Source organism: Lichenostomus cassidix, chromosome 7 (assembly GCF_008360975.1).
Source record: "Lichenostomus cassidix isolate B80296 chromosome 7, HeHo_3.0, whole genome shotgun sequence".
In the NCBI taxonomy this organism is placed as follows: Eukaryota; Metazoa; Chordata; class Aves; order Passeriformes; family Meliphagidae; genus Lichenostomus; species Lichenostomus cassidix.
In genome coordinates, this window is record NC_139488.1 from 22,276,859 (window position 1) to 22,303,350 (window position 26,492).

Consider the following 26,492-nt stretch of genomic DNA (forward strand, 5'->3'; position numbering starts at 1 on the left):
CTGCCAGATGGGTACAGCTCACCTGCAGGCAAAGATGGGGAGAACCCTGCACCTCCAGCCCAGAAAGACCCCACAGGCAGAAGATACTGCAAACAGGTTTATTGACAGCTGTCAGCAGAAGGGGGTCAGAGAGGGGGGCTACAGCGAGGAGGGGGGCAGAGCCCAGCCCTGCTGGCTGAGCCCAGCCATACTGCCCCTCGCTGCCTACAGCCAGCATCACCCAGCAGCCTAATCTACAGCAACCCCCATCAGCACCCTCTCCATCACCCTGTGGTGCCCAGGGCATCTCCCCCCAGCCCCAGGTATTGCTTGGCCATAAGCCCTGTCATGCCCCCCCTCACCGCATCCCACGTAGCCAGAGGGTGCTGGGGGAAGGGGGTGGCAGGGGGTGGCCGTGCAGGGAGAAAGCGGAGTCCTGGTTGGGAGAGCCTCCGTGGGCGAGTGGGCGTGCGCGGTCCCCGGGCGCAGCAGCCTCAGAACACACCTGGGGAGACAAGCGGAGGGGGGTACACAACAGCACCTGTGAAATCCTCCTCGGCCAAGGGCTGGGGAGGGGCAGGGATGGAGGGAGAAAGGTCCCAGGAGGAGCAGGAAGAGAGCGAAGGCAGAACTACAGGCAATGGAGAGGGTAGAAAGACTTGTGAACAACACGGAGGGTCACTGCTGCTGTGGGAAGCAAGGAGGGACAGTGCCCTGGAGGGTGTGCAAGGCATAGGGAAGGAAGTGGCCAGGCAGAATCTGCAAGGAGACAGAAGGATGGGGTACAGGCAGGAGGAACAGCATCCAAAGGGAAAAGACAAGACACAAGGCACCAAGCAGAGGCCACGTGCGCAGCCCTCCTTGCAAGGAAGGAAGCTCAACTCAGCACTCCCTGCAGCCTGGGCAGGGGCAGGCTGCAGCCAGGGAGGCACCTGCTAGAGACCCTTCCTGTCTGCAGGGCAGACAGGGAGAGAAGGGCAGGCATAGCCAGGGCACACCTGCCCACAAGCACCCCACGCTTCCAGGAGCCAGGGCAGGGAGCTGCCTCACTTCCTGGGACCCCATCAAGGAGGCTCCTCTTCAAGCTGCTACCACCAAGTCTGGGAGCCTCCAACCCTGGGATGCCACTAGCCACCCACTCACCTGAGCAAGGAGGCAGGGCAGGAGAGACCCCCTCCTTTGCTAGGGGAGGCAGGAGCCGAGTTCCAAGCAGTGAGACTCCACCCCCGCTTTCCTCTCCCTGCCCCATGGAGAGGGACAGAACCCCAGCCCCATGCTCAGAGCAAGGGGCAGTGCCACAGCTTCACTTTGGGAGCAGGTTCATGCCCCACTGTAGCAGGACTGCTGGCCCCCAGTGGCTCCTGCTCCAGCCTCCCCCGGGCACCACGGGCTCTGCGGGTGGAGGACGGGGTGCTGTGGCTGCCCCCCGGTGTCGGCAGGGAGCCGGGGCTGTGCCCACCTGCTTGGTGGTGCCCTGCAGCTTCCATCTCAGAGAGGCTGTAGGCCATGGCCAGCTGCAAGTCCTCATCCTCATCCTCGCTGTCCGTGTAGAGGCAGACAGGTGAGGAGCTTGAGGTCTGGTGTGGGGCCGGTGGTGGCGGTGAGGGGGGCCGTGCCCTGGGGAAGGCTTGCTGCTCCCGCCGGCTCAGCTCCAGCCCCAGTGCCATGTCATCAGGGACACCTGTGCAGACAGGGGCATGGGTTGGGGGACTCATCCACTCCAGCTCCCCAGAGATGGAATGGGGCCCTGGCAACTCCAACACATTCCCCCAGTTCTTCAGAGCAGAGCTCCAAACCAGGGCCAAACAAGGCTCAGTCCAAAACCAAGCCTGGATGCAGCACCTCCCAGCCACCCCAAAGGGAAAGGGTGCAGACCTCAACAGATCAGTCTGCAGTGCCACTTCTCACCATCAATGTGGATCGACTTCAGCTCCCCATCCTCCTCCACTTCAACCCGCTCCCGCCCGTTCTCAATAATCCTGCAGACAGACAGACAAACAGGTGGACAGTCAAGGGCCATGTAGACAGTGCACCACAGTGGGAAGCTGCAGGGTCCGAGACCTGATGATGGAGGGAAGTTTGTGGGAGCAACATGGGTTGGCACCGCTCTCACCTCTTGGTGGTGATGCGCCTGCCGTTAACGAAGGTGGTGGAGGTGGAAACAGAGCGGAAGCCCAGTCCTGCATCTGCACCAGAGCTGAAGGATGACGCGAAGAAATCTGGAGAAGGAAGCAACAAGGCTGGTGCCAGGGTGGATGGCAAGAGGAGGGCAAGAGGAGGGCAAGAGACAGACTCTGCACAGGACTTCCCTGCTGGGAGGAATGGCAGCGTCTCCTACCTGAGGATCCTGGGAAGGGGGAAAAGAAGTGGCCTCCCCCATGGTGCCGGGAGCCAGGTCCTCGCAGCTCAGAGAAAGGCAGTACATCATCTGAAAGGCAGGGACCCTCATATCAGCATTACCCCAACAGCTTGGTGAACCAGAAGCAGGGCACTGATGTGGGAACCCTCTGCCAGGGCCAGCCATGAGCTCCGTCCCCAAGCTCAGCAACTGCCCCACAGACAGAGAGATGCCCAAGAGCCAGTCTCCCCTGCCCCACACTCACCAAAGAATTCAGCAAAGGGGTCTCGCCCGCCAAAGAACTCCCGGAAGACGTCGTGAGCACTGCGGAACGTGAAGGTGAATTCAGGGGCCCCAGCATTGGCCCTGGAGCCCCCTGGTCCTGCTGGAGGGAAGATGCTCAGTGTTAAATAGAGCCCTGGGAGACAATTCCCCTGAAAGGTATGGAGCCCTAGTAGCACTGACCCACACTGGGTTTTCAGAAAGGGATGTAGCCAGAGCTGCACTAACCCCCATGGCCCTACTCACCTGCTCCCATGAGTCCATCCTTGCCATAGCGGTCGTAGACATCGCGCTTTTGCTCTGGAAGAAGAAAGAGGGCTGCAGGGAAGCTGGCTGCCAGGCAGGAGCATGAGCACTTCTCCTGACTAAGGGAGATGCAAACAGCAGGGAGCAAGAGGAGGGAGCTGGCACAAGACTCTGCTGTCCTGGCACTGCACACAAACCCAAATAAGAGCACTGAGCAAGGATGCAAAAGCTTCAGCCCCACTGGGGAGATCCCATTATGAAGGCCAGCAGCTCAGCATCTCTCCCAAGGGCTGTTTTGGGAGACATGTGAGGAAGTAAACAAACCACACAAGCTGTGTAGTAAAGCTGTAGGGACCCACTGCCTCCTGGGATACAAGGGATACAACCTGGGTGAGCTCAGAAGCAGGACACCCCAGCACAAGCAGTCCCAAGGGTAGACACACACACACACACGAGACATCACTGTGGCCCCTTACTGTCCGACAGCACTTCGTATGCCTCAGCGATCTCCTTGAACCTCTGCTCAGCATACTCCTTGTTGTCTGGGTTTTTATCTGGGTGCCATTTCAGCGCAGCCTTCCTGTACCTGCACAGAGGGGCAGTGATGGGCACGCAGCAGCCCCCATCTGAGCACACACCTCCCACCCTGTGGACAGGGGCACCCCAAGCCTGCTTCACCCAGCACCCTACAGCCTCAGGCACTGAATAGGAGCTTCCTGGACTGGTTCTGCCACCCAAGGAGAATATGTGTTTTCTTATTTATTTATTTATGCATATACACACACACTAAACAAAACTGAAATGACCCTAGAATTGCAGCACGACCACAGCAGTTCAACGTGTGCCTGCCTCAGCTGCCCTCATTGACGGCTCTGGATGATGCTCACAGGTTTGTTCTGGAGCCTTCATGGGCTCCACTATGAGCGTGCATGGACCAGGGGTTGCTGGGGGCCCTCTGGGGCCAGGAGAGCACCAGCAGCCCTTTCATCCCCATTCAGTTAGCTAGGTTAACCCAGGCTTCCCAGCTTCTCCCACTCACTCTTAGGAAGCCCCCCACAAGGACCCCTGCCACCTGTTGGCAAGCTAGCAATCTGCTGGCATTCCCCTCAGGTGATGCCTCACCCCAGTGAGAGCAGCAGCACCTCAGCAGGGTGCCAGGCAGGAGTTGCAGAGACTCAGGAGGCTCTGTCAGCCCCCAGGCCTTCCCTGTAGTGCCTGGGGCACAGCACCAACCTGCCCACAGGGCCCATGTCCCTAAAAGGGGACATGCTGCTCTTCACCCTGCAAGATTGTCCCCCGCCTTTGATGCCAGCACAGTCCCAGTCCTCTGCCATCCCTGCACCCTCTGGCAGAGAGAGGGGAGCCTCCAAACACCAGCAAGACTCGCCTCCAGCCCCAGGCTGACAGCAGGGACAAAGTGACCAAACTCCACCAAAAGATGCCTTTGTACAGCAGCAAAGCCCAACCCCACTCTGACATCTACACAAAGGAAACAACGGCTGAATTGTCACCTCTAGAGCTGGGCCCTGTCCACACCAGCCCGAAGGGAGCCCATCCCTCGCTGGCAACAGGTGGGGACGGCTTGGGGGGCTCTGCCCAGTAGGCAGGGGCACACTGCCATGCACTTACGCCTTCTTGATGTCTTCAGCGGTGGCATTGCGGCTCACCCCCAGCGCTTTGTAGTAGTCAACCATGACGAGAGCTGTCCCACGAGGTCACTGCAGGGGGAGAAGGCAAAGTCAGGGGTCCACAGGGACAGCCAGGCAGTACTGGGTATGGAACAGCAAGGGTGGGCTGCCTAGCCTCTCCAGCGCCCCAGCCACCCCACTCTCCCCTGACAGCAGCTCAGTGCCACGCCATGCCCAGCTCCGCAGTACCCTGCCCGCACCTCGGCCACCTGGGAGCACCTACAGCCCCAGTCGGGGGGACCCTTTGCTGCTGACGTAGCGCCGTCCCGCCGGCGTCACCCCGACTTGCCCAGGAAGGGAAGAGGGGTCCCCGCTGCTGGCGCCGCTCCCTGCCCGCTTCCCCCGGGGGGCTCAGTCGCGGGGCGGGGGGCCAGCGGGAGAGCGCAGCCCGCTAAGGTGCTTAGCGGCTGGAGCGGATTAAGGGCTCAGCGGGGATCCTCTCCGTCCCCGGGCACGCCGGGACACTTCTATCGGCCGACTCGCTCCGGGTGGGGGACAGGAGCAGAACGCGGCCTCTGCAAACCCCCGCGACCCCCCGGGACATCGCCCCACCCCTGGTACTCGCCCCCGGCCCGTGAGTCCCAGCTGACGGGAGGGCGGCGCTGGCGCTGGCACCGGCAGCAGTACGGCGGCACTGGCACCGCCCCCCGGCCCGGCCGTAAACACGGCGCTGCCGGGGCCACCCGCTGCTGCTGGAAGTTTCCGCACCCCGCCCCGCCGCCACCGGCGGGCGGCCCTGGGCTGCGGCCAGCGGATCTGGGGCACCGGGAGGGGCGGCGGTGGCAGCGCGGCAAGGAACCGCATCGGCCCCGCTACCCCCGTGCGCCACGCGCCGCCGCTCCCCGATAGCCCCTCGCCCTTCGCTCCCCCTATTCCGCCCCGCCCCGGTGCCCACCTGGACGCCGCCGCCGAGCCCTCCCCGCCCGCCCGGGCCGCCCGCGGCCGGTGTCGCGCGTCCCCCGCGGCCGGGCCACCGCGGGCCTGGAGGCGGCTCCGCTGCGTGACGGGCGGCGGCTGCAGCCAACCGCGGCCCCTGACGTCACGGCCTCGCCGTTCGGCCGGCTGATGGCGTAGGGAGGCGTGTTTGAGCGCGGCCGCTCTGCGGACAGGGCCCTTCTCAGCCCCCGCCTCAGCCGCCGCCTCAGCCCCTTTCCTGCCCTCATCCCAGTTCCCGTCCCCGCGCCGGCTCCTCCGCTCCCGGGGCCGCGGGTGGGCTCGGGGCAGCGCCGGCAAGGTGCGGACGGGGTGGCGCCGACCTGTCCCGCTGGTCCCGGTGCTGACGGCGCACCGCAGCGGGGCACGGCTGCAGCCCCGGGGCAGCCCCCGGCGCCGCGTGCCCCTGGCTTCCCGCCGAGTCAGCTGCCCGGCCGGTCCCGCCGGGAAGGAGGAGCCGGCGGGGGGGACAGCTGGGGTGACTCAGCGCTTTGTCGGGGCGGGGGACGTGACGGGGCTCAGCTTGCCGGACTGGCGAGCGCAGGTCCCTGCCAGGAGCCCGGGCCGCCTGGCACCGCTGTGGCACCGCTGTGGCACCGCTGTGGCACTGGCAGCCGGGAGCTGCGGGCCACTCCGAGCACCAGGGTGCCTAGGCTCCCGGAGAACCGGGACAAGGCACCAGGAGCTGCGTTGTAGACTTTTCCCCTGTATGTCCCCTGCCTGGGCAGCTGCTGCAGAGGAGCTGTGCTCACCCATACTCAGGGTCCTGGACGGTCTCAGGGATGCTTACCTGCACCTGTGAATGTGTCCCGGCCATGGAGATCTATGATTCCCTCTTGCTGTCTGCACGGGAGAAGAAGGGAGCTTGATTTCTCTGCAGGGTGAGAGCCCTTTGGATCCACTGCCACACCTACACCAAAGCTGGAATTTCTTCCTCACCTCTCATAAATCCCTAGCTGGGAAGCCTAGCAGAATGGGGAAGCCTGAGTGCTGAGACAGGCCATTCCCAGCGCTCCTCAGGGACAAGTTTCAGGACAAATATCCACGACAAGAGCCTTCCTCAGCCATGAGTCATGGGCCTGGGGTGGATGAAATGCCGAGGGCATCATCTCAGGTGCCAAATGCATTTCTCTCTCCAAGGGATGGGAGACCTGTCCCCTGCCATCAGACAGTAACTTAATGATTTCCTTGAGCAATGGCTTGGAGTATTCCCTGCCACTGGGGTTTTTTTTCCTGGATGCCATTATAGCACTTGTCCTCCTTATCTGCTTTCCCACGAGCTGGGAGGGGCTCCCTAGGGAGCTGTCTCTGGCCAGGCTGCCTTCCCCGGCTGCCAGGGGCTCTGATTTGGCCCATCTGCCCAGCAACGGGTGCAGGGCTGGCATGGGCACTAGATGGAGCCACAGGCTGCTTCACAGGGATCCCATCCTGCTTCTGGCAGGGCGAGGAGGTGCCACCAGGACCTAGCCGAATCTTGGCACCTTGCTTTCCTTTCCCTGGCTTTTGCAGCTGATGTGGGGACAAGGAGGCCCCAGAGGTGACAGGTCTTAGCTCATTCTGTGTACACTGGTGTGGAAGCCTCTGTGCTGGGATAGAAGTCTACATGCTGGCTTGTGAAGCTGGAGCCAGGGAAGCACATTGCTGATGCCTTCATGGTAAAAGTTTCCCTCACCCTTGAGATCAGGATATGGAGTGAGGGGGACTGACAACTCCCCAATGTTCTTAGGGGAGGCAGTGGAGAGTTGGGCAGTAGCCCACCACAGCACTGGTAGGAGAGAGGATGTGGTACCAACCACACCTCATCCCTGACATGCCACAGTCACTCTCCTACTCAAACCTAGCAGCAGCCAAAAAAAAGCAGCCCATCACTCCCTGGTGTCTCACACCTTCAGCTGCAGCACCCTGCCCTCTTTACCTGCCCCTTCCTCCTAGGTCTGTCTGAAGTCCTGGTGCACCAACCTGGCTCACACCAGCTTCACATCAAGCACAGGCATCTTAAGTGTGTCTCAAGAGGGCCCTTATTTCTTTGCAAATTCTGGGGATCACTGTGTTGCAAGCTTGTTTTCAAAATTCAAATTTTCATTGTTTTCAAAAATGGTCATGAAATACTCTTGAGGACTTCTGAGAAAAGAGGTTTCGGGTGAGCAAAGCAGGACCCCGAAGGACCAAATTTTTTTATCCTTGTTACCCAATCTCCCAGGAAGCCAACTGAATTGCATCATAAACCTATGCTATATTATTATGCAAACCACAAATTAGGAGATATCTATTTTTCAGCGCTGCACAACATTTCAGCTTTTGATTTCCACAGGAAAACACAAGCCCTTTCGCAGCCTCAACAAAACTGGTAATTATGTACTGAAAAACTGTATTCTTGGCAATTTTTGAGCTTTGAAGTGTTCAGCAAGTCGTGTGCCTGCTGCTCCCATATCACATGCAGCTGACTCTCTTCCTCTTCTCTCCACTCCCCAGGGTAAGGTCCCTATTCCTTGCAGTGGAGTTGCAGCAGGGAAAGAACAGGAGCCAGAGCCAGTAGGATGGGGTGAGAGGGTTTGAGCAGAGTGAGACAGACTCCTGGATGCCATTTCTGTGTCACCTTCTGCTGCCTGCCTGATTCTAGGACAGATGGCAATGCTGGCCATCTCTGGGCATGGCTACAGGGCCAGTGCAGCTCCCAGAAAAGGGGTTAGTGGGAGCTCCAGGGTTTGCTCACCCTCAAAAGGGCTGCACCAGGGTGGGGACCCCCAAGCACAGGGTGCTGGTGACAACATCACTTGAGCAGAACCCCCATTTTTTGTATCCACATTGATTATTTTACTCACAGTCCTGCTCTCTCATCCATACAGCCCTGTATGGATGAGGTTCAAGGGGTTCACCCCCATCCCTGATTTCCCTGCACAGCCAATTTCTTCACACCTTCATGTTTTAATGCTCCTCATGTTTGCCTCAGTGGCCATGCTCTCAGCCACCTGACAATCTCTTTCATATCCACTCTGTTCTCATCTCAGCTGGCTGTTCTAGAATTGTACCTTCTAGAGACTGGGGAGAATCCAGGCAGGCAAAGTCACGCAGCTGCTTTTAGTTTGCATAGCAGGACAGAGAAGTGAGAAACAGCAAAGTCAGGGTGACTTTCGTTCAAGCAGGGTGATGACTTTGAGCCAGATTTAGCAATGTGACAGACCCAAGCTGTGCATCCCAAGCTCTGCCTTTCAGAGATGCTTGCCTGCGCTGACAGTGGGGCTGCTGCCCCAGCCAAAACCCAGGCAAAACCGAGGTGCTTGCAGATTTTAAATCAACAGAGTCAGAGGCTGGCAGAGGTGGCAAAAGCCCATGACTAAATAGGTTATCCATGATGAGCAGGCACACGGACCCAGGGAGCAGCTGAGCCTCACAGCAGCAGGATTTCACCCCCATCCCTGGCATGTGACAGGTTGGGCTGGATAACCCTGCGGTGCACAGGAGCAGAACACCTCAAACTCATCCACGGTGAAGCTGGGAGCTGCATAGTCTGGATCAGATCCCAAGGGGAGGGAGTTGAAAGATAATGAATAGACTGATACCATGCACCCTCTGCATGGGAACCCTCCAGTGTGGAGGGGAGTAGAAGCTGCAGCTGACACTGGACAGGAAGAGATTCTATTGTAAGGCAAAATCTGATTTTGCTCATGCACACCAACATATTCATGCCCACACTCTCCCAACCCCCAAGACCCTTGTGTTCATCTGGCTTGGCCAGGATTTTCTGCATTGCCTGGTAGGACAGGGGTCACAGGCTGTGTGGTCCTCACAGTGCCCTCCAGCTCTGTGCCCCGCCTTGGCCCACTGTCTTCACCCTAGGCATGGCTCAAAGGCAAACAATGAGCCAAGCAGGGACAAATAAGAAAGGAGATGAAGCAAATGCATTTGCATGAGAAGAAAACAAGAAAAAGCAAAAAAGAATGCCAGAAAACAGCCTTCTGTGGTTTTCCATAGCCCTGGTGCCTAATAGCACTGGTGCCATAGCACTGGTGCCTAAATACCAGTGCAAGCATGGAACCTTGGAAATAAGTGCTGTGGAGTCCTGTGGATGCAAAGAGAAGGCATCTGTAACAAACCAGCATGTAAAGTATCACCTGCTAAAATCGACATTTTCAGTTCATCAGGCCCACACTGAGAGCATTAGTAGGCCTAACTGAGGGTCTTACTGAGCTGCTCATGGCAATTTTTAACAGAGCTAGGAAAACTGGGGTAATTCCAAAGAACTGAAGACCAGAAATCACTCTGGTCATTAAGAAAATAAACCGGTTGACCCAGAAAACTCTAGATTACTGATAATACCAGAAAGAAATAACAGAAGAATTAATTTTGATTCTGTCAGCAGATAATTAAATACTGAAAAATGCGTTTACTACTGATATCCTTTTCTCAGGTAAGGAAGGTAATGCTTTGCAAACTTATCATCACCTTCAGCATAATTACATGTCTGGCTGATTCAAATCAACACTGCTGGTATGACATCCTCACTGGGAAGTTGGCAGGCGATAATGATAACAGCATTTGCATAAATCACGACATTGCTGCAAAGAGGGATGGAACAATCAGTTTTCCGTGCCCACAGAAGAAGGAAACTCATAGCTGCTGCCGATTGTCTTTCCAGATCTACTTTTTGTGTTGTCCCTAAGTATTTATCTTGGCATGCCAAGCCAGCTTGTTTATATTCCTGCATCACACCAGAAGCATTAATAGCAAAGGTGTTATTTTTAGCTAGGAGCTGTACTGCTGAAGGCCTTTGCAGTGGGGATCCCCAGGGCTGAGAGCAAGGTCCACCATGATAAGAAATGTTTCATCAGAAAAATCTGGGATAATGCTAAGCTTGGTGGAGTAGCAACTGCTGAAGGGGACAATTAAATCTCAGGGATGGTTTAGAACTGTCTGATTAAAAGGCCCCATTATAGCAGAATATGCTTGGAGTAATTCGCTTGAGAATTTGTAGGAAGGGGCAGTCTGGTCACTTATTACTCTGCACATGCTCTTGCCACCCTCACACTTTATCAGCGGTAGTCTGGGATTCATTTCAAGACCATTGATTAAACAAACCACTGAAGCTGGCTGTGCCTGGCAGGAATCCCTGCAGAAGCCTAGCAGCTGTTTGCTGATGATTCAGTGTTGCCCACCAGCACTTGGGTTCCCCAGGCTGCCTCACCAGGCACCACACCCTCCTCAGGCAAGCTGGTTACATCCCTGCCTTTTTTCCTGAGCAGACCTGACATCTCAATAATTGAAACCAGGCTTGTTTGGCAAGGGGGTCTTCCATGTTAATCAGCACCTGGTAAGGATGCTGAGGGTGCCCCAACACATGCAGGAGTGCTTGGTGCCCCAGCTCTTGCTAGACTCTGCAGCCTCTTGCCTGGCAGGTGGTAAAGCTCTCCAGAATGTTTCCGATGGCAGGCTATTAAATGGCAGAATGAGAACCACACTGTCCAGGCCACTCCATCCCAGGGAAGGGCACAGCAGCCTTAGCTGTGCTCGAGAGGCCTGGAGGACCACATTAAGGACATGAAAGTTTGGCAGACTGGGGCTCCTAAGACCTTGCAATAGGGAAATTCTAACAAACAGCTATTATTTCACACACACAGCCTCTCATCATCTGAGTTAACTCTGTTAGGGAGCTCTCAGATTTGTATTTGAGCCAGGCATCCTCAAGATGGCCATTGAACTCAAGGTCTCAGCCCAGCGACTTGAGGCCACTGGCTCCCAGCACCCAGGCTCTGGGAGCAGAGAGGACAGCCCTTGTTTCACAATTTCACCCTCTCTCTGCACACAAACAGCTCCGGGCAGGAGCACCCTGGGAGCCATTACCCAGCTGAGTTATTAAATGCATCTTTTATCACGTTAACTGTTTCCCTCTGACATCCAACAGTGCTTGGCCAGCTGCCAGCACCTACTTTCCACTTTTAACAGCTCTACTGCAATCCCCAAGACTCCAGGCTAGTCTCTGCAGGCCCAGCTCTGCTCTTGGCTTGTCCTGGGGCCAACAAGCTGTTTGCATTATACATACAACCCACTTCTTCGTGTAAAACAAAACACCTTGCAGATATCTCTCCAGCCATGGGATGCTCAACTGCTCCCCAATGGCCAGGGCACAGCAGGGCCATTATCAAGAAGCTTCTGTGACAGGAATCTTTTCCTTTCCCGGAGGGTGCAGGACTGGCCCACCTGGCCTGGAAGGAGGGGGGTACCTGCAGAGCTGCCCCTCGTGAATCCACCATGTCCCTTCTGCTGCCCAGGGGCTCAGCTGCTGTCCCACAGGCAAGGCATGAGCTCCTGGGAGCAGGGGAAGTGATGGCTGCTTCTTGCCCCATCACTGCCAGCTCACAGGCACGTCTTCAGCATTGCGACAGAGCTGACCACAGCTTTGTTGCAATTCTGAGAGCTTGTAAGACAGGAAGGCCTAAAAACTCATCTCTTCCCCTGGGCATGAAGACATCACCACGCCTGCACATCTGTCTATGGAGGGTATGGAGAGCCCTTCAGCCTTATGGGGTAAACCATGTCCCTCCAGGAATTCCTACCATCACACAACCTTGCAGAATTCATTTCACTTCTATTTCCAGGTATTCCTGCACTTCTTGTGCCATCACCAGCTCTGAGAGCTGATGGAGAATGGGAAAAGCATCACTGGCACGTCCTCACAAGCCTGTCAGCACTGCACACCAATATTCCCTGAGAATATGGGGACATTTCAGCAGGCTCAGCCCCTCTGTCACCCGCCTGGAGGCAGATTGTTCACACCAGGCATGCTCAGAGCTCTGACATGAAGTCACTGCAATCAGACAGCTGCGGTTTTATTTTGCTCCTGTGGGTGTGTAGCTGCCTTTCCCAGAACATTCAGAAAGGCAGGTGACACTGGCAGCCAGGGCAGCTGGCTCTGAGCCAGGAAGGCTGCTCACCCAAGGCCTGCTGTGCCTGAGAAAGATATCGTTCCAACTTGTCCAACAGCTCCTTTTAGCCTCGCAGGTTGGGGCTTGGCTTGTGGGGCTGCCTGTGTCCCGGGGAGTGCCTCCCTGCTTTTGCCACTGCCCTGTGATTCAGGGCTTAGGACTGTAGCGAGATCTGGAATTAGCTTTATTGTTCCTGTACCGAGGCACACGCTCTGGGCAATGCAGCAGGCATTGCACAATTGACTTCATTATATCTGAACCAGCAATTATGCTGCTGTTGCTCATCTGCAGCAGAGAGAACTTCTGTCAGATCACTACTGTGCCCTACATCCCAGCAGGTGTCTAGGAGTAAATGCCACACGGGTTACTCAAGATGTTCAGTGAGGCCTTTATTGAGTCTCTGCTTGGTTTTCTGGTACTCCCCATTCTTTTCTTGCAGCCTGTGACATCTAGCCTTCCAGTCATCCATCTTTCTCATTTCTGGATCATCTCTACCTGCTCTAGACGAAGAATGAGATACTCAGGGGTCCCTTTCTAACCTAGACAAGGCATGCATATCTTAAGGAATGGCAAAGGGAGCTTTTTCTGTGTGTCTCCATGCTGTGCCAGAACTTTTCAGGGTGGCAAAGTATGTCCCAAATGCTGCTGCCATAGTAGAACCGCAGCAACACTCAGACACATGATGCTAGGCCATCACCAGGAGCCATCTGTGATTTAGGGACCCTGCACAATGGCTCAGTGGGATACTGTTGGAGTAGTTAGCATCACAAGGGCCTTGCTTGAACTCACAACATCTGCAACATGAAGTCGTGCCCCACGCTTTCAACAGACTTATTAGTTTCACCAGCCAACCTTGTCCCACCTGTGCCACTGCTGGAGAGCAAACTGCACAGGGCACTGATGGGCTGGAAGTACATCCCGGATTCTCCACCTCCTCACCTGACTACACTGCTAAGAGGATTAAGGGCAGAGCAAGGACAGAGTGAGGGGTAAGCAGGGCAAGCATGAATGCAACCTCTTATGGAAGCTCTTGGCTGAGGTTAAAAACACAGGCAGGAGCCCTGCTCCTGAAGCACCTCTCACAATCTGGTGTTTGCTTTAAAGTGGAGTGCACAATGGGCTTCCATGCCAAACCCACAGCACAGCTGTGCTCTCTTCTACCTTCCCGAGAAAGCCGTGTCCCCATACTGCCCTGTGACACTGTTTGCTCTGCTTGGAACAGCCGAGGTGGAACTGAGGTCTGGAAACTGGGAACAATAGTTTGGGCTTTCCTCGGCAAAGAGAGCAGGGAACTGGGGTGTGGATGGGAGGTACCAGGCTGGGCTCTGAACTCATCTCTTCCCCAGTTTCAGCTCTGAGTGCTTTAGGTGTGGCAGTCTTAAACATACTTCTGGAAGACAGCTATGTGAGAGGCTTTGTTTGGGTAACTGCAAGCTTTGCTCACAGGTGTTCCTGTACCAACAAGTACCTGCCAAGAGCTGGCTGGTTTCTGAGAGTGGCAAGTAGGGGCTTCCCCTGCAGTGGGCAGGGCTCTGCCCCTCAGGTATCTTCAATGTTTTTCCCATCCTTCAATAAAGAGGTGGTTGAATTCTGACTTTATAGCCTAGAATTTTCCTTGCTTGCTTTTTACATCTCTCTGGTTGTCGATGCAGGGTCCACCTATGTTCTGAGCAACAGGGAAAATGTTTCCTGAGCAATTCTTGAAATCTTGTGATTTCTGATGTGGTCTGAAAACATTTGCAGGGTTTTTTTAGATGTGTGGGTAACAGCTCTGTAAGAGAGGGGTTGCCTCAGGACAAATCCAGCCAGAATGAGCTCAGCCTCCTGTGTGCTTTCAAGCTGCTGCTACCGGCATCTGGCAGGCTGCTGAGCAGTTAGGCACTGACAAGATGCAGCCGATTGGTGCTCCCTGGATTTAGCCAGATGTTCTTAAGCATTTCAAAAAAGCTTAGACATCTGTTTGGGCATTTCAGATCAGAGGCACATGGGGATGCACAGCTCCAAATGACTCATGGCTCTCTTGTCAGGCATTCCTTCTCTGATTGTCCAACAAAACAGCATCTGAGTGGGTATTTTCCCTGTGAACATGCATCTGCAGCAACGACAAATCAAGGACATTTCACCCTCAACTCTCTACCACCATGGTATGTAAACAGATCCAGGAATGTCTTGAAGTCCCACATGATTTTGCACCCCAAAGTGCCACCAGATCATCAGAATTCAGGTGAACTGTGCAGCCTGAAATGCCGCTCACTGCCTGGCTTAATGCTTGTTCTTCCAAGCACACTGCAAAGCACTCATGCTATAAATGCCCCAGAATTAATTGGCACCATGGAATTAAGGAGGGTTCTAGGACACACCCAGAAAGAGGTGACGCCTTGGCATCCACTATGCATTACAATGAACACCTTGGTGAAGATTTTCACCGGGAAGATGATACCATCACACCTTTTCACTCCAATTAACTTCTGGGGCTCAAATTTTGATGCCTCAGTGCTACCAATTACTCCCTCACTTTAATGGACTGTCTGCATCAGCATGGTCTGTGTTATCTAGTGATCTCTGAGGTCACTCAAAGGACATTTATACTACAGGGAGGCATTTCCAGAGTTATCCAGTCACCACAGAATCCTGTGCAGGTTCAGCAACACTCACCACCTGGGGCATCTCTGCAGAAAAAAACTTCAACATTTTCCCATCAGCTTGATTAAACCCATTCTGATCCTCTGGCTCAGCCATTTCTGCAGGTCTCAAAAATGTGTTGCTTACACACCAGCACAGGCTTTGCAGCAGTACTCTTGCTTTCAGTCACTTTAGACATGCTCATCAGTGAAGGTGACACTTTCTAGGTGACTCAGGCACAAAGAAAGGCTATTGTGGGTGGATAATTTAGGCCCAGCTTTCAACTTTCAGATCAAGCTGGGAGATGACAGCACTTTTCAGTGAAAACTCATTAAGTCAGAGCACTGAGGCAGAGACAGGACTGTGTCTGCACCACAGTGGATGTGAGCATTTTGGAGGGGGTCGGACACGTTATTAATTGTAGTAAGGCCAGACATTAGTGAAGTCACTCCAGACTCCAATAAACTCCCTCTGAGGTGCTCCAAGATCTCCTTACCCCCTCACTATTCATTTCATACAGCTTTGTGAAATCGGATCAAACTAGTGAAGGTAGTGCAGAGCCAGGACGGAGAAGCAGCCCTTCGGCAGGCAGGGCTTTCAGACACAGCCCTGGGGCACAACTGTTCTTGAGGGGCTTGACACAAAGGACAGTATTTTTTCCTGCTTTTTTTTTTTTCTGTGATCTCTAAAGAGGTTAGGAAAGCCTGTGCTCATCACTGAAGAGTTTCCTCTACCCATGTTTCCTCCAGCAATTCTCTCTGGTGTTCTTCAAAGGTCTTGGGTGGCTGCCTGAAATCTGGCTCAGTGCTTGCTCAAGGATCACATCAGCACCTAAACCCACCAGGAGGGAAGACCTGGGCTAAGTTCTCTGCTGGCTTTCCTCCTTCACCCACAAAGTCTCTCGTGGTTAGTGCCTGGATGGTGCCTTTCACCAGCAGGACACCAAGCTGGAAGGTGCCAGCTCTGCGCCTCAGCAGAAGCCCCTCTGCCACGACTGGCAAGCATGGCATGAACAACACTTATGCCTCACTGCCCTTTCCTCGAGGGGACACCCGGGTCTCCCATGCCCTGGTCAGAGGATGCTGCTCCCCGAAGGTCCCACCAGTGCACCCCGGCAGGCAGCATAGCCCGGTCTACGCAAAGCTATGCAAATATGAGCAATGCACGCAAATCTATGAAAGCGCGTGGGGCCGTCTCGGGCGGGGCGGCCCGCCCCGGAGCACCGGTGCCGCCCCCTGTACAAGGCAGTGGCGGCGGGGCCGTCCCGGAGTGCGGAGCTGCGGAGCTGCGGCAGCCCGGGGACAGGCAGGTCGTGCGGCAGCGGCGGCATCATGGTGAGTGCCGGCCCCGGCTGCTCCTTCCCTCCAGTCCCGCCAGTGCTCCCCGGAGCGGGCTGGGGTCCCCGTGGCTTCCCGGGAGGGCTCTGCCGAGAGCCCAGAGGTGCGGGCAGCTGGCGAGGGGAGTGCTCGCTGTACTTGCCCTGCCTTTGCCCGGCTTCAGCCTCTTCTTCAGCTGCTCCCTCCCCCGCTCTCAGCAGCCTCCCTCCTTTGAGCATCCCCTTGTACCCGTGGCAAGGAGGCCACCAGCGAGCCACGCCGGCTGCGGAGACCGGAGCTCGGGCGGACCCATCACCTCTCATTCCTCTCCGGCTTTTAGTAGTGTCGGTTCCTGCCCCTGTCCCGCGGTACCATCCCCGGCTGCCGGGAGTTCGCCCCGTTGCCAGCCCCCTACGCTGCCGACCCACAGCTGAGCTCCGGCAGTAAGCTGTGGCTTCCTTCACCCACTGCCCTGCTCCAAGGGTAGGCGTCACTGTGGGTGGGCTTCCAGGCTGCCCTGCTGCCGTGGTCCTGCGGTGAGCTCTGGCTCCTGAGCTCTCCAGCTGCCCTGGAGAGCATCCCAGCCCCAAGGTTCCCTGGGCACCCTGCCTGCTGTCCCGCGGGGCCGTGCTCCCAGCCCTTCTTGTGCCAGACCTTTCCGTGAAGAAGGCAGAGGCTGCTGGCTGGTGACCAGCACTGCTGCACCCTGGTGCTGCTGGGCTCTGCCCAGCCTATTGTCAGCGCTGAGTCCCACAGAGCCAGTCCTGGCTACTGCTTGTTGGAATGAAGTGCAGTGAGCAGCATAACCCTCTGCACCCCCACGCTGATTCACAAGTTCCTCTGTCAGGGAGGAGTCCTTTCTCGTCTCTTCTTCCTTGAGGTGCTTGCAGCTGTGCCAAGTGTTTTCTGTGCCCTTCTGTAGAGGATCCTGGAGGACTTACCTCAGGACTTAAGTCCTCAGGTCTTACCCTTGGCTTCTTGTGTTACACAACTTTTATGGATCTGCTGGGAGGGATAAGTGAGGCATTGCTTTGCTCTTCTTGAACCTCAGCTTTGGAAAAGGTGGAGAGATGGGCATCTGCCTCTCACCGTGGGTATCAAGAGCTTATTTTTTTACCATTCCTCACTGTCACTGCTGCCTCTGAAATGCAGCATTGAAAGCACTTTAGATGCAGAGAACCAGGACTTACTGCATCCTGTGCAACTTCATTGGACAGCAGTCATTGCCCTGCTCCTGAGTGCAAAATGGCTGGTTCCACCGGCTTCCTGCCAGCTGACTCATAGTGGGGCACCCATGGCTCTGGAAATCCGGTTTGATTTGGATGCTCCTCTGCCTCAGTTGTGTCTGATGACGCATCCAAATCCTTGGCAACAGCAGGTCTAAGGCACTGAATACTTTCATTCTTGTCAAAAGAACTGCAAGCTCTGGGGTGCCTCACCTGAAGGGAGTGAAGCTACAAAGCCCACTCCCACCTGATTTCTCCTGAGGGACCTGAGGCTACCATTGAAGCTGTGAGCTAAGGAACCCTTCCACCTCAGCCCTTCCATTAAATTAAAAAGTGCAGCTAGCACTTCCTCCTCCTCCAGAGCTAATTTAGGGAAGCTGAGCCTCAGAGCATGGCAACCATTCACAGTTGTAAATCCCCCCTCCTGCAGGGCACCCATCCTCAATGCTGTCATCTCCTCAACTCCCAGTGTCCTGGTGGTGCTCTGCCATCTCAGCCTCCAGCCCTTTTTTTGTAATTGCAGCAGGGGCTATGCCAGCTGCTGCCAGGCCTCAGCTCTTAAGCCATATGGATGTTTGGGCAATAGTCAAGATGCACATTGGATGCTTCCCAAGGCTGTGGGTGGGGGCAGTCCAGGGAATGGGTGGCCTGGTATACTGGGCTCCAGCAGATGGGTCTCCATCTCTTTGGGCCCCTGACGTGGTCAGTGCAGAGATGAGAGGCAGAGCACCAGATTTGGGAGAAAGCAGCAGACAGGAATGGACACAGGGCACCCAGGCAGCAGGCCAGTATGGCCTGCCCAGGCTGACAAGGGTGAGAGCTGCCCTTCCAGGGCTGTGCACCTCTGGCACTGATTGCATTTCTGGTCTCTGCTGGGATCTGACCCTGCCTCCCCCTCCCCAGCGCGAGTGCATCTCCGTCCACGTCGGCCAGGCCGGCGTCCAGATGGGCAACACCTGCTGGGAGCTATACTGCCTGGAGCATGGCATCCAGCCCGACGGGCAGATGCCCAGTGACAAAACCATCGGCGGAGGGGATGACTCCTTCACCACCTTCTTCTGTGAGACTGGGGCTGGGAAGCATGTCCCACGGGCCATCTTTGTGGACCTGGAGCCCACTGTGATCGGTGAGTGCACCCTAGTTGGGCAGTGATGGTGGTCACTATTTCTGGAAATGACCCATTGCAGGACACTCCCTGGAGTGGCTCTGGCCACCTTTCCCCAGATCCAGTTAGAAAATCTGTCATTATGCCACTCTCTCCTAGATGAGGTTCGGGGAGGAGTCTACCGCCAGCTCTTCCACCCTGAACAGATGATCACTGGCAAGGAGGATGCTGCCAACAACTATGCCCGTGGGCACTACACCATCGGCAAAGAGATCATTGATCAAGTGCTGGACAGGATCCGGAAGCTGGTAAGTGACTGCAGGGGAGGGATGTGTCCCCCTGGACTGGAGTCCAGCATCATTCAAGGGGTGCGACTCTGGTGTGACCTCTGGTGCGTTCTTTGAAAGAATCTGCAGCTACCCAAGCAAAAGTTTGATACTTCCAGCCAAGTCAGTGCTTGAGGGAACTTTACTTGTCTCTCTCCACAGGCTGACCAGTGCACAGGCCTCCAGGGATTCCTTGTTTTTCGTAGTTTTGGAGGTGGCACTGGCTCTGGGTTCACCTCCCTGTTGATGGAGCGACTCTCAGTTGATTATGGCAAGAAGTCCAAGCTGGAATTCTCCATCTACCCAGCACCACAAGTCTCCACTGCTGTGGTGGAGCCCTACAACTCCATCCTCACCACCCACAGTACATTGGAGCACTCAGACTGTGCTTTCATGGTGGACAACGAGGCCATCTATGATATTTGCCGCCGGAATCTGGACATCGAGCGCCCGACCTACACCAACTTGAACAGACTCATCAGCCAGGTTGTTTCATCCATTACAGCATCACTGAGGTTTGATGGAGCCCTGAATGTTGACCTGACTGAGTTCCAAACCAACCTGGTGCCCTACCCTCGCATCCACTTCCCCCTGGCCACCTACGCTCCTGTGGTTTCAGCTGAGAGAGCTTATCATGAGCAACTGTCAGTGTCCGAAATCACCAACTCCTGCTTTGAGCCAGCCAACCAGATGGTGAAGTGTGACCCTCGCCATGGCAAGTACATGGCCTGCTGCCTGCTGTACCGTGGGGACGTGGTGCCCAAGGACGTCAACGCCGCCATCGCCACCATCAAGACCAAGCGCAGCATCCAGTTTGTGGACTGGTGCCCCACGGGCTTCAAGGTGGGCATCAACTACCAGCCGCCCACGGTGGTGCCAGGGGGAGACCTGGCCAAGGTGCAGCGCGCCGTCTGCATGCTGAGCAACACCACAGCCATCGCCGAGGCCTGGGCTCGCCTGGACCACAAGTTTGACCTGATGTACGCCAAGCGCGCCTTTGTGCACTGGTATGTGGGTGAGGGCATGGAGGAAGGGGAGTTCTCTGAGGCACGGGAAGACATGGCCGCTCTGGAGAAGGATTATGAGGAAGTGGGCCTGGACTCCTACGAGGATGAAGAGGAGGGTGAGGAGTAGAGAAGCTCCAAGCCAAAAAGGACTGTGCTCCTTCCCCATGTTACCTGCAGAAACCCTTTGCAATAAACCGTTTCAGAGCCTCCGTGTCTCCCAATATCCTCCAGCTGTATCGGTTTCTTGCCAGTCCAGGTCTGTGATGAGTGCTTCAGCCCTGCTACTGGTGCTGCTATGCTTCCTCCCAGTGCTCTGCTCCAGCTCCAGCTCCCCACGTAGGTAAGAGGCCCATACCATCAGCATATGTCCAGGAATACACATGGCAGGCTCTGGAAAGGTGCTGGAGCATGTCTAACAAAGGAATCCAGAGGAGTGCTGCTGATGTGAAAGAACTATCAACCTTAGGCATGGGGTTCTCTGTCTGGGAGTACCTCTGCCCTCCGCCTGCCCTGCTCTGCCACTGCTCTGCCTTTCCCCTGGGGCATGTGGCCCCACTCTGCCTGCCCCAGATCATCTTCTGCACTGTCCCCATTCTGAGTCCTCTCAGTGCCCTGTCTGGTAGTAAGTAGTCCCAGCACCAGCTCCTGGCCCCAGCTGCAAACTGGAGATTTCTGTTACCCATTATCCAGTGTGCTGGTTCCAGAGATTAATTTTCCCCGCTTACCACTAATGCTCCAGCTATATTGACCCACAGGGGCTGTCCTCCCCTGCCCTCCTCCCGACATGCACCCGTGTCAGCTGGAGGGGAGAGTGGGGGCCAGCACTGGCTGCTGGAAAGCAGCCAGGCGCTCATCCCACTGCGCAGGGCTTCTGGCATTGCTCTGCATGCCTGTGACTGGAGTGCCAGGCTCAGACTAAGTGGTGCCTACTGCTGCTACTCCAGGGCAGGAGGCACTGCCTGTTACACCAGGTGCTGCTCTGATCCACTCCTTATGTCTTGTCTGATTGTGGGGAAAGGAAAGAACCTGGTCCTTTAGGAGTAATTCCATTGCTTCAGGTCTTCACAAAGACCTGACTCTGCCACCAGGACAATGTAGGAGTTGGAATTGTGTCCCATTGCTTTTTCTAAAAGTTATCCTGCACCTCTGCCCTGGACAAGAGACACAGTAGTGTCTCCCATCATGCAGCAGAGGCCCATCCATTGCCATAGCCAGGGAGGGGTAGCTGTGTGAGCCAAGGCCCTGGCAGCAAGGACAGAGCCCTCTCCCTGCTCAGGCAACATTCTAGGATGATGGTCCAGGCATCCTCAGTAGCAGGATCAGCCCTTGGCAGGGGTGGCTGTGCTGGCCAGGGCTCAAACAAAGCTGCTGCTCTGAATGTAGTCACAAGTTATTAACAGCAAGCAGGCTGCAATGACCCTTTTTTGGCAGCCCAGATTTATCATGCAGATCTGCAGCCTCACAGGGTTGTGCAGCACTGCCTGTCTGTCCCCACTGGGAGAGAAGGGCAAACTTTGGCTGGAGCCTCCCAGAGCATCGATGGCAAAGGGAGGTTTGGGGGGCAAACTGGGCTCCTGAGTCTGATACATGTCTCTATCATGTTTCTCCTCCTTTCTCCTGTTCTAGAAGCCCAGGTGGACCCGGGGTGTCCCCAGATCCCTGGAGGGAGCCGGTAGCTGAGCAGATTAGGGACTGTTCTACCTGCTCTGGCTCCAGTGCTGGTGGCTCAGCACTGCCTGTCACCCCTGGGGGCTGGTCCCCAGCCTTTCTGCCTGCAGCCTGGCTTTATGCCCCCGCTCCCCTCCCGGCAGAGGAGGGGGAGCAGCTTCGGGCCCCGCATGTCGGGGCTCCTCCGCAACCGGGAGGACCCCGCCAAGCCCCCGCGGCCCCCGAAGGGGGGGACTCCCTCCCCGCATGCAAGTGTATCCAAAGAAAGGGGCGTGGCGGCAGCAAGCCCCTCCCACTTATAAGAGAGCGCTGCGGCGGGGATTGCAGCAGCCGCAGCTCCGCGCCGAGCCCCGCCGCACAGAGCCGCCGGGACAGCCCGCACCACCTGCCGCAACATGGTGAGTGCCGGCCGGGCGGCGGGCACGGCGGAGGGGAGGGTGCCCGGCAGCCCCCCGGCAGTCCCTCCGCAGCACCGTGCCCGGCAGAGCCATCGTGATGCGCCCCCTCTTTCCCCGCCGTGACCTTGGGCAGCCCTACCGGCCCCTGCCCGGGAGCAGCCGCCCCCCCACCGCCCGCTCCCCCCCGCCGCCGCCTCCGGCGCTGGGGCGCCTGCCCCCCCGACCCCACCGCCGGCGCAGCGCGGTGGGAGCTGGGGATGCGGGGGGATGACCTCTCCGGTGGGGAGCGGTGGCCGGGGATGGACGGGGACAGCTGCCGGGGGTGGAGGCGCCAGCCGGGGACCGGAGCTGGGCGTTCGGCGGGGCTACCCCCCGCGGTAGCGCTCGCTCCGTCGGGGCTGGCGGCGGGAACAGGTGTGGGGGTCCCGTCCCGTCCCTTCAGTCTCGTCCCGCGGGCGGCTGGCAGCGGCGGAGCGGGCCGGGGCCGCTCTCCGAAGCGGGCATTCGCCACTGCCCTCGCCCGGGGCTGGAGCTGTCTATATTTAGCGGCTCAGGAGTGGGCCGGGGCCGTGCCAGGAGGCGCAACGCAGCGCTCTGCCCGCCGCAGCGCTGACCGTGCTTTGCCGTGGACCCTGCCCCCGGCTGCCCTCCCTTCCTCCCGGCGGCTGAGGCTGCCCTCGGCCCTCCCGCAGGAAGCCGGAGCCCATGTCCTACCCCGGCTCTGGATCGGGCCACGGACTCCATCGCGACTAAGGGCACTGTGCGGTCGCAGAATGCAGGAGTGGATTGCTCCAGGACCCTTAGGCTGAGTCGGAGTGTCCCAGTCGGGGAAACCGGGATGCCGGCAGTAGTGAAACAAGGATGCTAGGGCTAGCAGAGGCGGGTTGCCAGGGGCAGCAGAGAAGGGATGCCGGAGTAGCAGAGCAGGCCTGCACCTCCTGAATGGGAGCACACGAGGCACATCTCCAGCTCACAGCCTGCTCCTCAGCACTTCTGCCAACACTTTTATAGCACAGGGCTGGGACTGTGTAGCCCACAGAATCTCTGTGCTACCTCAGAAACTGCTGGTCTTCATTGCCAGCCCTCACCTGGCTGCCACCTACCACCCTTGCATTCCCACAGCCACCCACCCCAGGATACTGAGTGCTTATCTGGCTCTGGAGAAACAGGCAGAGGGGTTTCCCCATGCTGGTTCCCCTCATGGGTTAAGCGTGTGCCCCTGTCAGCTTAGCCCCTCACAGGACTGCTGTTGCATGGGGAAGGGGTTGAGGCTGCCAGGGACCCTGGCAGAGTAGCTGGGCCAGGCTCTGCTCCCCATACTGCTGAAGGACAGGCCCAACCAGAGTCCATTGTGCTGGTGGCCCCCAGTGAGGGCAGGGGCAGGAGGGATGCCAGAGCTGGCTCTTGATCCAGCATGGTGCCTGTGCATGGCTGAGGGCAATGCCAGCCAGGGGAGTCCCTCAGGGTCATGGAGGAGGTCACTGAAAGGAAAATGTACTCTCTGGGGCCACTGACCAGAGCAGGTCCTGTGTGGGTGACTGTGTAGCACTGGCACCAGGCAGAGCCCTTCTTGGAGCAGGCAGGACAGGGCTGTACCAGAATCTGACCCTGCCTCCCCCTCCCCAGCGCGAGTGCATCTCCGTCCACGTCGGCCAGGCCGGCGTTCAGATGGGCAACACCTGCTGGGAGCTATACTGCCTGGAGCATGGCATCCAGCCCGACGGGCAGATGCCCAGTGACAAAACCATCGGCGGAGGGGATGACTCCTTCACCACCTTCTTCTGTGAGACTGGGGCTGGGAAGCATGTCCCACGGGCCATCTTTGTGGACCTGGAGCCCACTGTGATCGGTGAGTGCACCCTAGTTGGGCAGTGATGGTGGTCACTATTTCTGGAAATGACCCATTGCAGGACACTCCCTGGAGTTTGCACAGCCTGAAGTGACCCCATGGGTGGGTAGCAGGGAGCTGGTGGTCGTGGTCTGCTGACAATATCGTGCACTGGGCTAGACCCGAGGGCCCTTTTTTTCCCCCAGGAGAAGCCACAAACCTGAGCACCTGCTTTTGTTCTTGAAGTGTCCTAGAGTCGGCGGTGCTTGTGCCACATGTGCACAGAGAGAAACCAGCCCAACCGGCACAGCAGCTCCTGCTGCGCTGTGAACAGGCAGCTCCCGATGGGTGGGAGAAGCTGAGCTGCGCAGGGAGGTGGCAGCCACCTCCTCATGCCAGAGAAACCTGATGCTGGGTTTGCTGACGTGTGGGTCCTTGGCCGTGCCCCGGCAGGCGGAGCCGAAGTGAGGGATGGCTGCTAGCACCCACTTGTCTGCTTGGCGGCCAGCTCAAACCAGCAGCCTCCACCGGGCTCAACCTGCTCCTCTTCTCTCCTAGATGAGGTTCGGGGAGGAGTCTACCGCCAGCTCTTCCACCCCGAGCAGCTGATCACTGGCAAGGAGGATGCTGCCAACAACTATGCCCGTGGGCACTACACCATCGGCAAAGAGATCATTGATCAAGTGCTGGACAGGATCCGGAAGCTGGTAAGTGACTGCAGGGGAGGGATGTTTTCTCCTGTCTGGAGTCCAGCATCCTGCTGGGACTCAGAACACACTGCAAGCCCTGCTGTACCCAGGGAGAGATCTGCAGCTGACCAAAGCACGGGTAAACCAGGTTCTGAAGGGACAGACTGCACACAGAGAATTGCATCTCAAAGCAATCTCTCCTCGTCTCCTTCCACAGGCTGACCAGTGCACAGGCCTCCAGGGATTCCTCGTATTTCACAGTTTTGGAGGTGGCACTGGCTCTGGGTTCACCTCCCTGTTGATGGAGCGACTCTCAGTTGACTACGGCAAGAAGTCCAAGCTGGAATTCTCCATCTACCCGGCACCACAAGTCTCCACTGCTGTGGTGGAGCCCTACAACTCCATCCTCACCACCCACACTACACTGGAGCACTCAGACTGTGCTTTCATGGTGGACAACGAGGCCATCTATGATATTTGCCGCCGGAATCTGGACATCGAGCGCCCGACCTACACCAACTTGAACAGACTCATCAGTCAGATTGTCTCATCCATTACAGCATCACTGAGGTTTGATGGAGCCTTGAATGTTGACCTGACTGAGTTCCAAACCAACCTGGTGCCCTACCCTCGCATCCACTTCCCCCTGGCCACCTATGCCCCTGTCATCTCCGCAGAGAAGGCTTATCATGAGCAACTGTCAGTAGCTGAAATCACCAACTCCTGCTTTGAGCCAGCCAACCAGATGGTGAAGTGTGACCCTCGCCATGGCAAGTACATGGCCTGCTGCCTGCTGTACCGTGGGGACGTGGTGCCCAAGGACGTCAACGCCGCCATCGCCACCATCAAGACCAAGCGCAGCATCCAGTTTGTGGACTGGTGCCCCACGGGCTTCAAGGTGGGCATCAACTACCAGCCGCCCACGGTGGTGCCAGGGGGAGACCTGGCCAAGGTGCAGCGCGCCGTCTGCATGCTGAGCAACACCACGGCCATCGCCGAGGCCTGGGCTCGCCTGGACCACAAGTTTGACCTGATGTACGCCAAGCGCGCCTTTGTGCACTGGTATGTGGGCGAGGGCATGGAGGAAGGGGAGTTCTCTGAGGCACGGGAAGACATGGCCGCTCTGGAGAAGGATTATGAGGAAGTGGGTCTGGACTCCTACGAGGACGAAGAGGAGGGTGAGGAGTAGAGAAGCTCCAGGCCAAAAAGGACTGTGCTCCTTCCCCATGTTACCTGCAGAAACCCTTTGCAATAAACCGTTTCAGAGCCTCCATGTCTCCCAGTATCCCCCAGCTGTATCGGTTTCTTGCCAGGTCAGGTGTGTGGTGAGTGCTTCAGCCCTGCTACTGGTGCTGCTATGCTTCCTCCCAGTGCTCTGCTCCAGCTTGCTCCCTGTGCAGGTAAGAGCTCTGGGGTCCAGTCCCTGGTGCCGTGGCACACATCCTATCCCCCTCATTGCTCCAGCCAGGGGTGGGTACTGCTTCCTCATGTGATATATGGCCCTGTGTTGTACCCTGGAGCTCAGGAGAGCAGATTTAGTCTACGCAAGGAAAGAACGGCAGCTGCTGGGTCTTCTCCACATGTGCAGCCCAAGGATAGGTGGGCCCATCTGGAAGGATAGTGGTCACAGCACTGGGAGCAATCTGGCTCCCCTGCCCCTGTGGTCACAATGCAGGGCAAGGGGTATGCCCAGCTCTCTGGTGCAGTGGGTGCACCCAGCAATGGCACCCAGCATGGCACGAACCCCTGTGGCTGCTGTACTGCTGTGTGTGGTGAGAGGATTAAAGGAGAGGAACGCTCCCTGTGAAACTGCTTGTCTGCATCTCTTTTTTTACCCTCTTCATGGATAGCCCAGCTGCTGGAGTCCCCGTGAGCCCTTCTAGCCTAGGCTGCCTGCCAGGCTGGGGGTGTCCTCAGTGCT

General features: G+C 57.0%; 3 protein-coding genes across 8 annotated transcripts; 2 read left to right on the plus strand and 1 right to left on the minus strand.

Moving 5' to 3' along the window:
• Window positions 1-84: 84 nt before the first annotated feature.
• Window positions 85-6,318, minus strand: DNAJB2 (DnaJ heat shock protein family (Hsp40) member B2). Of its 6 annotated transcripts, XM_085066717.1 has the most exons (10): window positions 5,429-5,560; window positions 4,475-4,563; window positions 3,322-3,431; window positions 2,846-2,899; window positions 2,583-2,702; window positions 2,318-2,407; window positions 2,093-2,198; window positions 1,888-1,958; window positions 1,439-1,660; window positions 85-484 (listed from the first exon to the last, which is right to left on the minus strand). In XM_085066717.1, exons 2-10 carry the CDS (start codon window positions 4,537-4,539, stop codon window positions 474-476), a joined length of 849 nt encoding a protein of 282 aa, XP_084922843.1. In that variant the 5' UTR covers window positions 4,540-4,563; window positions 5,429-5,560; the 3' UTR covers window positions 85-473. The 6 variants fall into 6 exon arrangements, with proteins under 6 accessions (XP_084922843.1, XP_084922841.1, XP_084922840.1 ...); XM_085066715.1 differs by lacking the exons at window positions 85-484; window positions 5,429-5,560 and adding an exon at window positions 6,257-6,318 and having other exon boundaries at window positions 491-1,660; XM_085066714.1 differs by lacking the exons at window positions 85-484; window positions 5,429-5,560 and adding an exon at window positions 5,790-5,903 and having other exon boundaries at window positions 491-1,660.
• Window positions 6,319-16,229: 9,911 nt separating this feature from the next.
• Window positions 16,230-20,195, plus strand: LOC146434750 (tubulin alpha-5 chain-like). Its single transcript, XM_085066726.1, has 4 exons — window positions 16,230-16,342; window positions 18,454-18,676; window positions 18,815-18,963; window positions 19,144-20,195. Exons 1-4 carry the CDS (start codon window positions 16,340-16,342, stop codon window positions 20,113-20,115), a joined length of 1,347 nt encoding a protein of 448 aa, XP_084922852.1. The 5' UTR covers window positions 16,230-16,339; the 3' UTR covers window positions 20,116-20,195.
• A 1,709-nt stretch (window positions 20,196-21,904) lies between these two features.
• Window positions 21,905-26,380, plus strand: LOC146434751 (tubulin alpha-5 chain). Its single transcript, XM_085066725.1, has 4 exons — window positions 21,905-22,054; window positions 23,681-23,903; window positions 24,441-24,589; window positions 24,789-26,380. The coding sequence occupies exons 1-4, from the start codon at window positions 22,052-22,054 to the stop codon at window positions 25,758-25,760; spliced, it is 1,347 nt and encodes a 448-aa protein (XP_084922851.1). The 5' UTR covers window positions 21,905-22,051; the 3' UTR covers window positions 25,761-26,380.
• The last annotated feature ends 112 nt before the right edge of the window (window positions 26,381-26,492 follow it).